This window comes from Gymnoscopelus braueri (assembly GCF_963280865.1).
Source record: "Gymnoscopelus braueri genome assembly, chromosome: 14".
Lineage (NCBI taxonomy): Eukaryota > Metazoa > Chordata > Actinopteri > Myctophiformes > Myctophidae > Gymnoscopelus > Gymnoscopelus braueri.
This window is the reverse complement of record NC_137619.1, coordinates 6,030,159-6,043,034: the sequence shown is the minus strand read 5'-3', so window position 1 is coordinate 6,043,034 and position 12,876 is coordinate 6,030,159. Positions and strand designations below refer to the sequence as shown.

Sequence of the window (12,876 nt, the reverse complement as noted above, 5' to 3'; positions counted from 1 at the left end):
ATGTATGGAGAGTCGGGATGACTGGAAGCAACGATGGAGGGCTCGTCTGAGGACGACCTAGAGAGAGAGATATACTGTAGCCTATACATCTGATATTTTCAAACAATCTTGAAATAAAAGGTAGAATATTTGAACAACACAAATCTGCCCTAAAGATACACCTTCAGGAGGCTGCAATTCGAAAATGGCCCCTGTCTAAGTCTTAACCTACCCCTCCCCCCCCTCCCCATTTTTTCCTTCTCTAAAGTACATATTTTTCACTCTTCATACCAGTAACCTGTAAGCTGATTGTATGACGTTCTGTATAGTAGTGTGTATATCTGTCTGTCTCTTATATGTCATCATGATTTGTGTGCATGGGGATCTCATTTTAAACTAGATCAGTGCTTAATGAGTCTTCCAGTTTAGTAGACCTTGTATTGTTAATTTGTACTTCCATGCACTGTTGTTCATGTCTTACTAAATGAAGTACATCAATCAATCAATCAATCAATCAATCAATCAATCAATCAATCAATCAATCAACCAATCAATCATCAATCAATGGTACAGGGCTCCCTGGCTCAAAACATGTGCAGATGAGGGTGTTAGGGACAAATACATATTATTATTATTATTATTATTATTGTTTTGGTTGATTGCTTGAATAGGCTACTCTATTAACAGTTTGCTAAATAGTACAGAGGTACAATTATACAATAATGCTAAAAGGATAACCCAAAAAGTCCCAAGGGCTTGTTTCCAACAATGTTTGAGAACCACTCGAGCTCAAGGTCGCTTATAATAAGCGGACATGGCAACACTGGTTCCGACCAAAGACGACAGCGTTGTATTGTTTTCACATTCACCACTAGATGGCGCTGAAGTGGTTAATGTATGTTTTGTAATAATAATTAAAATATACAAAGTAACTAGTAACTAAAGTTGTAAAATAATTGTAGTGGAGTAAAAGTACAACATGTGCCTCCGAGATGTAGTGGAGTAAAAGTAAAAGTACTGGGGTAAATTGGATACTCCAGTAAAGTAAAACAATACCTAAAAAATTGTACTTAAGAACAGTACTTGAGTAAATGTACTTAGTTACTTTACACCACTGTTTGTTCCGCCCCCATGTAGGACCGAGCAGATTATTGAAGCTGCCGTGTCCTGGTGGTGGTACTGGTATTGCGAAGACTTCCACCTTTAAACGCTACTGCGCGTGCGTGTATCGTCTGTTACTCTAGTGCGCATGCTCTTTTGACAACGACGTTGGCGTCATGCAGAAGTAGAGTGTACTTCCGGGTGAGTAACTTCCATTGAAATGAATAGGTAGGGGCGGGGCCGTCCGTTCTCTAGATATATTATAACTCTATGGGCTGGACTAGGATAGTGTTGCCATGGCTGCTTATTATAAGCGACTTTAGGCTTGTTTTTCTGTAAAGTTGCCTGTAAATATTGGTGGTTGCGTTTTTTTTTTGGGCTTGTTTCTAAGGTATATTTGTTTAGGCTTGCTTCCATTTTTGTATTTGTAAATGACTGTTTAAACCAGTGGTTCTCAAGCATTTGCATGTCAAGGACGACCAAATTAATGTATTTCTCCGCAGACCCCCGTCTGAAAGAAAATGTTTCAAATTATAATTCAAAATATTAGCATTTTTTTCCCCAACATCTATCTGAAAATAGCATATCTACATCGGCTATTTTCAAGTAGCCAATGCATATAGGTTTAAATGTCATGTAGCCTAGTAGTCTAGGGGCTACATTCATTTTCAATGAATTGAGTACAAAGGACCCCAATGGAAACAAACAAGCCATAGGCTTTCTTGGGTTTAAAATCCTCTTAGCAGACCTTGTATTGAACTGTACTTTCCTGTGCTCTTTTTTTTTTTTTTTTTTACGAACTGCTAATAAAGTATTCAATCAATCAAGTCTCTTCTTCTGGCCTTGTTTTCATAGACCTGGCTGATTAATTTCTCATTTCTCTCACAAAATCTGGCAACAGAGGATTAACCTCGCGTCACCAGTCGGTCTAGGCCACGCCTACTGAAAAAAAAAAGAAGAAGCAATTCCTCTTTCCGGAATTTGCTGTTCCGGTTTGGCAGAGCCGCTTTGTTTTGGTTCACCCTGTTTGTTTCCCCAATCCCTATTTAAATGGAATATAATTTCCCCAGGGGATAATAAAGGTAGACAGACGCTAAATAGTCTCCGGAAAGTACACTCACATTTATATTTAAAAAATAAGTCAAACTACTAATTAGGTAGGCCCGCGGACGGACGGAGCTATTTTGGGGTGAAGTCTTTCCGGATTTGTGGTTCCGGCCACCTGATGACGCGGATGACGTGCCTGGTGAGGTAGGGTTACTTCCGCTCCCGACCGGATAAATGTATGCTTCCCAGGCTAGGCGGAATTCACATCTCGGCGGAGAAACAACAGTTTGATAAAAATAAAACACCGAATACATTGAAGTCAATCAGAGCGTAAGAATAACATACTTTTATCTTTGAACTACATTGTGTGTGTGTGTGTGTGTGTGTGTGTGTGTGTGTGTGTGTGTGTGTGTGTGTGTGTGTGTGTGTGTGTGTGTGTGTGTGTGTGTGTGTGTGTGTGTGTGTGTGTGTGTGTGTGTGTGTGTGTGTGTGTGTGTGTGTGTGTGTGTGTGTGTGGCTAGCTAACGTTGCTAACGTTGCTAAGTGCTAGCTGCATGGCTAGCTATGTTTGTTGGTTCAGGATGAAAATCAAACAGTTAATGTTACATCTATTGTACAATGTTCTATAAGTGTGAATGAACCTTAATGTTACATGTATCAATGTTCTTTAAGTATGAATGAACTTTAATGGTTGTTTTTGTGCTGTTGTTGCTTCTCATTATGGCTGAGATTCTGCTTTTGTAAAACAAACTAATAATGTAGGCCTTTAACACTATGCTTAGCATGCTTAGCACATCATTCGACGTGTAGTTAATGTATAAGTCACAGTGGAACAATAATGCCATGCTTTCCCAGTGTTTTACATACTCTACAATGTACAGGAATGAGGCATAGTTTAGTATCTAAGCAAATGAGTTGTGTTTGTTTACAGTTGTATGTTATTGCATTGCAATCTATTAATTGGGGTTGCAACTATCGATTATATGGTGATCCATTCATTTTCTCAACCCGGTATCCTAAATCACTTCAAGCAGGTACAAAAAAAAAAACAGAAAATAGCCGATCTACAAGCTCATCGCATCGACCTTGTAGATGTGTTGTTTTAGCTACTTTTACATCTTTTACATAATATTTTTTTTTCACTTGGTGTTTTCATTAGGATGAGGAACAATTATTTTAGCACTTATCACAGCTAGTGAGTCAGTGACTGCACCTCTAAACAGAACATGATAAAACGTCTATAAACACTCAACCATAGTATTATTACTTTAACTGTGGTGATAACCGTGACAGTTTGGTAGTGAATGTTGAAAACTGGGTCATTAACCCATTTTTGATGCTGTCAATGCACTGAATTGGACATTATCACGTTTAATCAGACTTGATTGGTCTAAGTCAGTGGTTCTCAACCTGTGGGTCGGGACCCACAGGTTAATACCTAAGAAAAAACAAATACAATACAAAGAATATCGTTTCTGCATCAAAAGTAATCAACAAACTATACTATAAAAACTGGTCAAACATTGGCCAAATTGTCAAATAATATAAGAAAGAGACAAAAAATATGAAAAAAAGGCTTTGTGATCTTGTAGATTGGCTATTCTCACAACATTTATCTGTGGAATCAGGGTGGGGGGTCCCCAGTTCAAATATGATTATTTTGGGGGTCGCGGCCTGAAGAGGTTGAGAACCACTGGTCTAAGTAGGTGAGATACTGACCTACCGACGGGGCTCAGTAGGGGTTTTGTATAAAGTATATTTTCGGACCGCGTCGGAGGCGCGCCGTCTCAAGCGAACTTGAGCCATGAGAGGCACCACAGAGTGAGCTAAAGCAAGCGAGTTGCCGTGCCGAACGTTGCAAAGTTCACTTGAGCCGACTCAGTGCCGTCCGAGTTATTTACCGATAGGCACAGAATGGTAAATCATGTTTTGGGGTGAACGCCCCAACTTTCATCATCCCACAGAATAACGACAAAACACTTACCCTGAGCCTCGTGGGTAGGTCAGTATCTCACCTACGTATACCAATCAATAGTCTGATTAAACCTGATAATGTCCCATTCAGTGCAATGACAGCATCCGAAGCCGGTGGTCATTTTAGTGTTTTAGAGATATTTATGGGGACTAGGGACACCCGGCTTGGAACAGGGACGATCCAGCCAAACCGGAATGTCTGGTCACCGTGCACTACGTTGAAAACATGACATCATCACCGTGCACTACGTTGAAAACATGACATCATCACTGTGCACTATGTTGAAAACATGACATCATCACTGTGCACTATGTTGAAAACATGACATCATCACTGTGCACTGCGTTGAAAACATGACATCATCACTGTGTGACCACCGTCAACGTGTTTATTCTATTCCTTCATTCCAGACCAGTGTGTGGAGTCCAGCCTGCAGGTGAAGATGAGTTCTCCAGCACCAACCAGCACCGTTTCTATTAAACAGGAACCTGACGATGACGTTAAAGTTAAAGAAGAACACCTGGACGCCAGTACGTTTTTTTTTCTTTCTTTTTTTTCTCATTTTATGTCTTGCTGGCTTGCTTTTCATTCTGTTGTAGGGCAATCACCTTTATCAAGTTTCAGTATACATTCATCATGGCAAAAACATCCTGATATTAAAGCTGCTGACAGTGACATCAGTATGTGCAGCTACAGCCACAGTTCTGTTACCACAGAGAAACCATTCCATACGTAGCAGTAGTTTGTACATGTTTAGGGACAATACTGTATCTTCCAGTATCCAATAACATAGGGTGGTGCTTGACTATGATTCATGTTGCCAGTAGGTGGTGCTATGACTATAACTCAATATTAGCACCTAGACCTGTTCAGGCTGCGACTCAGCAAAGCAGATTTGACCAATGAACAGGCTGTTACAAAGCACTTCCTGTTTTGTGGCTTATCATGGGCGTTCAACGCTTTATCAAACTACTTTATTTTCCTTTCGGAACTTTGTTTGTGCAGTGGTTAAAAGTAGGGCTGTAGTACTCGAGACCGGTCTCGGTCTCGAGACCGGTCTCGAGACCGCTTTTTGATTTACTCGGTCTTGTCTCGGTCTCACCCATAGTTTGACTCGGTCTTGTCTCGGTCTCGCCCATAATTTGACTCGGTCTTGACTCGGACTCGGACTAAGGGACTCGGGACTCTACCCCCACCGAGTCCACTCGAGTCCAAGACCAAGTCACTACAATGCAATGAAATAATTTTATTATACCCATATTATGAGGAGCCCATTCACATTAACATTATAAGAGAGCTGTCTGGCGCTTATGGACAGCTTTCTTGGAGCACATCATCTTGCAGCAGTTGACAGCGCAGCAGCAGCAGAACACCAGCAGTCCTGTCCCTCTAGTTTATATTCTTTTAAAATTATATCCACGAACAGGTGTTTATTTATTTATTGTGTGTTCACTGTGTAGCCTGTGGTTGTTTTAATCATCAGTCTCTAATCATCTAAAGATGAATAGAGACTGCTTTCAGTAAGGTTTCCTTGCGCACATTATACTGTGTCACTCACTGCAGTAAATATATCAGTCCAAGCAGCAAAACTAAAAACATGAATTAACATTAGATCCTGACCGATGCTGTCGTCGGCTTGTCTGGAGATATACCTACATGTAATGTACAAATCACTTAAATTATCTATTCTCTTGTAAGTTGTACCACATTGTGCGTAATTGCGCACAGGGAGACTGACCTCTTTCTGCTTTTCATATTAAGATCAATTCTATTTCTATAATTCTATCAATCCTATTATTTATTTCATACAATAAAACAAAACAATAAGTAGGCCTACATCCAGAAACATTTTCACCATGAATATAAAAGCATCAACCTGTATGCATGAGGCAAATACTCTGTAAAAGTAATTGAGCTGTGTTCAAACTGTTACTTGAGTAAAAGTATTGGCTTCAAAATATACTTAAAGTACCAAAAGTGAAAGTACTAAAATATTTGAAAATAGCCGATCTACAAGCTCACAATTGTGAGCTTGTAGATCTGCTATTTTCAAATAGTCTACTCTATGGTATAAAATATGGCTAAAGTGGTTAATATATTTTTATTATGTAATAATTTATATCTGCTGCAAACTACGTTTTCAAATAATTGTAGTCGAGTAAAAGTACAATATTTGCCTCTGATATGAGTAGAAGTAAAAGTATTGAAAATTGGAAATAATCCAGTAGTAAAAAAAAATACCTCAACATTGTACTTAAGTTGTACAGTACTTGAGTAAATGTACTTAATTACTTTATTATTATACTGCTGAGGAAGTGGACGGTGACTCACCACCAGCAGCGAAATGTCCTCGTCTCCTGTCCCGCTACAAAGCGCACAAGAAACGTAGCTCAACAACCCAGGATGCAAGTATTGCATCACAAGTCACCAAGTACTTTGATGCAATTGAGAACAATGATGCTGATGCACTTGTCTTCTGGGTTGAAAACCAAGACAGATTCCCACAACTTGGCATTTTAGCGATGAAGGTTCTGTCAGTCCCTGCCTCCTCAGCACCGGTGGAGAGGATTTTTAGTGCAGGAGGACTTATTATGAGACCCCATCGTGCTAGTTTAGGTCACACCATGCTGCATTCTCTTGTGTTTTTGAAATGCAACCACACTTTGATTTAATTTTATGGCTACACATTCCAGTCAGGCAGTCGTGTTAAAGGTGATTTGTTTTTGTTTCTTTTTTGTGGTTAAAATGAGCTTGTACAGCACAGTTGTGTTTAGCAAAAAGCATTGTGTTCTGGCTATGTTACTTACTTGTTATTTCAAATAAATATTTGAATGAATCAAACATTTTGTAATATTTTTACATAAAAGTGCCATGTAAATACACATTTTCACACATTATGCATACTTATTGAATAGAGCTCATTGTAGTAGGCCAGGCATACCTAATTTTGAGCTTTTCCAAAGTCAGAAACATATAATTGCAGTTTGTTGAAAAAAAAAAAAAAAAAATCTGGTCTCGGTCTTGACTCGGTCTCGCCCCCCGTCGGTCTCGGTCTTGACTTGGTCTCGCCCCCCGTCGGTCTCGGTCTTGACTTGGTCTCGCCCCCCGTCGGTCTCGGTCTTGACTCGGACTCGACCCCCTCCCTGGCCTCCCGGACTCGGTCTTGACTCGGACTCGCCCCCCCTCGGACTTGGTACTGACTTGGACTCGCTTTAGGTGGTCTCGACTACAGCCCTAGTTAAAAGACAACATACAGTCACAATACATAGATACCCAGGTCACTATAAAAAAAACACTACAGTTGAAACTACAGTACTAAAAAGCATGTTGGATTTAAATCCATATGGAGCAATTATATATGGGGGGGTAGTACAGGCTCCACCAGACCTAGGCGTTCGGCAGTCTGATGGAGGTAGGCACAAAGCTAGCTGAGCCCCTTTTGGTGAATGTCGAGGCTCTGTATCGACGGCCTGAGGGCATTAGTCTGTAATGGGTGTGAAGGGTGTGTGTGTGTTGTCCTCAGCTATTTGAGAGGCCATCATTACTGTCCGTTCAGCTCATCAGCTCAACCTCCTTGGTTTTAGTTTGGGACTCCACCTCTCACTAAAGGCCAGTCTAAAGGCCAGTTTTAATTAGAGCCACCAGTGGATCCGTGCTCGAACCATGGGGCGTGAGAGTGTCCCCTACCTTCCCGTGGTCGCTGTCGGTTAGGGAGGACGTGTCAGCCATCGCCTCCACATCCTCACCTAACTCCCAGACGCACTCACCGTGGCATGCCAAGGTTTCTACCGTCAGTCAGGATACCCTAATCAGCAAGCTGCTGTGACACAATTCCTTGACCTCCCCCATGATGGCGCCTGTTGGGACGGAGATATTGAAGAATTTAGAGACCAGCAACAAAAGTGCAATGAACTATTTCTCTACGGGTGGAAATCTGCGCAAATTTATGACACAAAACATACTGATATATACCTGCAAACCAACCAAACCAATGTAACCTTTAATCAAAACCGATCAGAGCAGAAACTAAATCTAACTGGACTTAAATGAGCTTCAGAACGAGCCCCCAATTTATGTTACCCTTTTGTCTAGGGTAAAAAGTTGTAAATATGGAAGAACGACAACTGAATTAAAAACTGAAATGTTTTATTTCTTCAGTAGCAGCAGTTTTACATGAAAGTGTCACATCAAGATGACTTCAGGGTGAAGGTCTACTGTATTAAACCCATAAATAAATAACCAAAAGACAATGGCTAAACCTACTTACCTAAACTAAATATACACAGGAGAAAACAGGAGGGGAAAGCATGAATGAGTTAACCAAACAAAATGACCATTCACCCCTACAGCTCTGCGACAAGGTTTTACAAAGGTGAATTAAGCAAAAGACAAACTAGATAGCAAATAACGTGGGATTAAACTTAACCAAACACAAGACAACTAAATGCAAAAGCTACATGGTTTGGTGGGGGAAAAGAGTGCTTGATTCTCTACTGCTTTACAGCTGCCATTCCCCAGAGCTATCAAGGCAGACTGGAGACTTTATAGAGAAGGGCTAGTGGACAGTGTTGCCAGATTCTGTGAGAGAAACAAGCAACCAGGTCTAGGAAAACCAGCCCAAAAGAAGCGACTATGGGCCCACATGAGCACTTTAACATGTACATCAGCTATTTGAAAATAGCAGATCTACAAGCTCACAACACGTCGCATCGCGGCGCGTTGTGAGCTTGTAGATCGGCTATTTTCAAATAAAATCTTGCGGGGGAAATTATAATAAGCAGATCTGGCAACCCTGCTAGTGCTCAGAGCCAATCAGCGGTCAGGCCATTAGCAGAGCCACAGGTGTCAGTCCATTTGGGCAATCGGCACAAGCACACCACCTCTCCACCTGGCAGAACGGAAAACAAATCTTATAAAATAGGAGCAGTACAAATACATGTAAATACAAAATATGCAGATAACACACATCGCAGACTAAAATGCGTCTGGCCTTAAAGGTTCTATGACATAAATTTTCACTTTTTTTTATTTGGTGCAGATGCGATGATTGACAGGCAAAATCCCTCAACAGCGACACCCGCAGGCAAAGATTTCTTTTTTCATTGCAGTTGAAAAGGCTTTAGAAATGTGAGAGAAAAACACCTGCCATGGATCACTGGAATGGAATTTTTAGTGAAAACCTTTTATACACGTTTGAAGGACCATGACAAAGACTTTTAATGTGTGGTAAAACTGAATGTCATGAAACCTTTAACAACTTGGTTCAGAGTATGGGAAGCCATTGACGACGCCTCATTGGCTGGCCTTTAGCCAATAGGGAGAAAAGTGAGAAAGTGACGACCGGTTGCAGCGTCTGTTTATTTACAGCTTTGCCAAGCTGTAAAAGAAAAGACTATCAAAATCATTACAAAACAAATCAATACTTATAGGAGAATCAATCGTATCCAATTGATAAACAATTGAATTGCTCTCCGCTGACGTTACCATCTCTCTCCTCGTTCTAGATCTCCAATTCCTTTCTATGTGTAAAGAGGAAGCTTCCCCTGAACAGCAGGAGATGACGAGTCCCAGTCTGGTCCAGGTGAAACTAGAACCTCCACAGATTAAAGAGGAACACCAGGAGATGAGTCCCAGTCTGGTCCAGGTGAAACTAGAACCTCCACAGATTAAAGAGGAACAGGAGGAGACGCTACTTCAAAGACCAGAGGAGGCTGCAGGGTCATCGTTGACATTACTATTAGTGAAAAGTGAAGATGATGAAAACAGAGAGACAGAGCCTCCAGCCAGCACCTCAACTGAACACATGAAAACACAAGCTGATGTAGAGCACTGTGGAACATCACAACCAACTAGTGATGACCAGCTCCTCTCTTCACACTGTTCTGAATCTGATATTACTGAGGACAGTGATGACTGGCCTTCACACTGTTCTGAATCTGACATTACTGAAGACAGTGATGAGTGGAAGCCCAGTGATGATCAGTCTGTTTTAAATACACTGAAACCACACAAGACACAATGTGTGGAAGGACAAAGGTTGTCTTTGAACAAGAAGTTGTCAGCAAAACAAACACCATCCATGAGGAGTCCAACAGGAAAGAAAAGCCTTTGTTGTACAGAGTGTGGTCAAGTCTCTGTTTCCAATGCTGATCTGAAAAGACACATGATGACTCATGAAGGGGACAAGCCCTTTGTTTGTTCAGTTTGTAGTAAAAGCTATACCCAACCTCAAAGTCTGAAAAGACACATGATGATTCATACAGGGGAAAAGCCATTTGCTTGTTCAGTTTGTAGCAAAAGCTATACCCAATCTCAAAAGCTGAAAAGACACATGTTGACTCATACAGGGGAAAAGCCATTTGCTTGTTCAGGTTGTAGCAAAAGTTTTAACCAACAAACACATCTGAAAAGACACCTGTTGACTCATACAGGGGAAAAACCATATGCGTGTTCAGTTTGTAGTAAAAGCTTTAGCCGTACTCAAATTTTGAAAAGACACATGAGGAATCATACAGGGGACAAGCCATTTTCTTGTTCGGTTTGTAACAAAAACTTTAGCCAATCTATATATCTGAAAAATCACATGATGATTCATAATCATACAGGGGACAAGCCCTTTGCTTGTTCAGTTTGTAGCAAAAGCTTTGCCAGATCTGAATATCTGAAAACACACATGAGGAGGATTCATACAGGGGACAAGCCCTTTGCTTGTTCAGTTTGTAGTAAAAGCTTTATTATGTCTCAATCTCTGAAAGCGCACATGAGGATTCATACAGGGGACAAGCCTTTTGCTTGTTCAGTTTGTAGCAAAAGCTTTGCCAGATCTAATTCTCTGAAAATACACATGAGGACTCATACACGGGACAAACCATTTTCTTGCTCAATTTGTGGAAACACCTTTCATGGAACAGGGAATCTGAGAACGCACATGAGGATTCATACAGGGGACAAGCCCTTTGCTTGTTCAGTTTGTAGCAAAAGCTTTACCAGATCTGATGAACTGAAAATACACATGAGGACTCATACAGGGGACAAGCCCTTTGCTTGTTCAGTTTGTAGTAAAAACTTTATCAGGTCTCAATCTCTGAAAGTGCACATGAGGATTCATACAGGGGACAAGCCCTTTGCTTGTTCAGTTTGTAGCAAAAGCTTTACCAGATCTGATTGTCTGAAAATACACATGAGGACTCATACAGGGGACAAACCATTTGCTTGTTCAGTTTGTAGTAAAAGCTTTACCCATTCTGAAGATCTGAAAAGACACATATGGGGGAAAATCCCTTATCCAGATTGTGAGAGACCCTTCAATCGTAAATGTTACCTGAAGATGCACATAAGGATCGCTCGGGTGGCGCAGTGGTAAAGTCACTGTCCACCACCACGGAGGTTTTTGGTTCGAATCCAACCGGCTTTGTCGGGCATCTATGTGAACACAATTGGTCCGTGTTCGGGGGAGGGAAGCCGGACGGGGAGGCTGATATTGGTCATTGCATGTACTCCTCCGGGTTGGGGGCGGAGCCTTTCAGTGGGGAGTGTTACAACAGCAGTGACAACACAGAAATGTGTGTGGGGAGGAATCGATTGGCTTAAAGACTAAATTGGGGAGAAAAAGGGTGTCATTTTTTTTTGGCTACTCTAAATTAAAAGAAAAAAAAGATGCACATGAGGACACATCGTAATAACGCATTAACACACCTGGCTGTAACCCTGCCTAACCGTAAATCCTGTCACATCTGTATTAATGTTCTTTGAAATAAAAACGGAAGACTTTTCTGTTTGCCACAGCCTTTTACCGTGGTTATTGATTCTAATCTGCATTGTGATTTAATTATCAATTTAATTTTATTATGTTCTATTCTCAAGTCCTTTCCATTAACTTGTGTAAATGATAAATAATTTAGAAAGATAATTTCTTGGAGATATAGATAATAAATTACATGCAAAGTATTTGAAATCAAAAATATCAAAGTCATTATCAGTATTATATTAAGTAAGAGATTGTATAAATCAGTCATCTTTATTTACCTTGTATACCTTACCTTCCTTCATACTCCCATACATTACTTACTGTGTGGAAGTGTGGGGCAAATATATTGTAATTTTTATCTAGACGGAGACTTGATTTAAGTTGATTTAGAAATGGTAAAATAGGGGTAGGATCAGATAAGCAGAGACTTCCTTCATACTCCTTTTCTAACAATTAGTGTTATTGTATTGGAATTATGATTATTATAATTATTGTGTATTGTCTTTACATTTATTTAGTGTTTTAATGTTTTAAATAAACATTCATTCATTCAACTAGTTTTAATTGTATACAGATGTCCTTATATAATGTGTTTCTGTTGCACTCTCTTAATGCTCTTAATGTTTTTTTCACAATCTCTTTTAAAAAAAAATTATCCCACGATTTTGTAACCCTTTTTCACCCGTTGCCAATTATCTAAGTGATCCTGGGTGCTACACTCCCCGCCAGCCGAGGGAGCCCAGAGCCGAGCTCATGCCTCCTTCAATGCATGAGAGCCAACTGACCTTCTTATCACCTGACAGGGGAGAGTTTCCCCCTGCTAAAGCTAAGGAGCTAAATAAATACCACAGCCTCTGCAGTTAAAGTAACGTCAAGAGTGATTCATTCAATCGGTCGTAACCTGGCCGCATGTACGAGTACGAGTCCCCCCTATGTAGGATTGGAATACGTTTTGTCTGCTATGATGCTCCAGTTTCATGGAACACTCTACAACTAACGCTAAACGTTAATTTCCCTAAATATCCTA

General features: G+C 40.5%; 1 protein-coding gene across 1 annotated transcript in view; it reads left to right on the top strand.

Moving 5' to 3' along the window:
* Nucleotides 1–4,296: 4,296 nt before the first annotated feature.
* The window catches only part of LOC308100062 (uncharacterized protein), a gene marked incomplete at both ends in the record, with an annotated part of 51,933 nt that continues 43,353 nt past the window's right edge, over nt 4,297–12,876 (top strand). The window contains 3 exons of the mRNA XM_080448962.1: nt 4,297–4,303; nt 4,513–4,632; nt 9,607–10,215. Of these exons, the coding sequence (XP_080305088.1) occupies nt 4,297–4,303; nt 4,513–4,632; nt 9,607–10,215 (736 nt within the window). The remainder of the gene's footprint in view (nt 4,304–4,512; nt 4,633–9,606; nt 10,216–12,876) is intronic.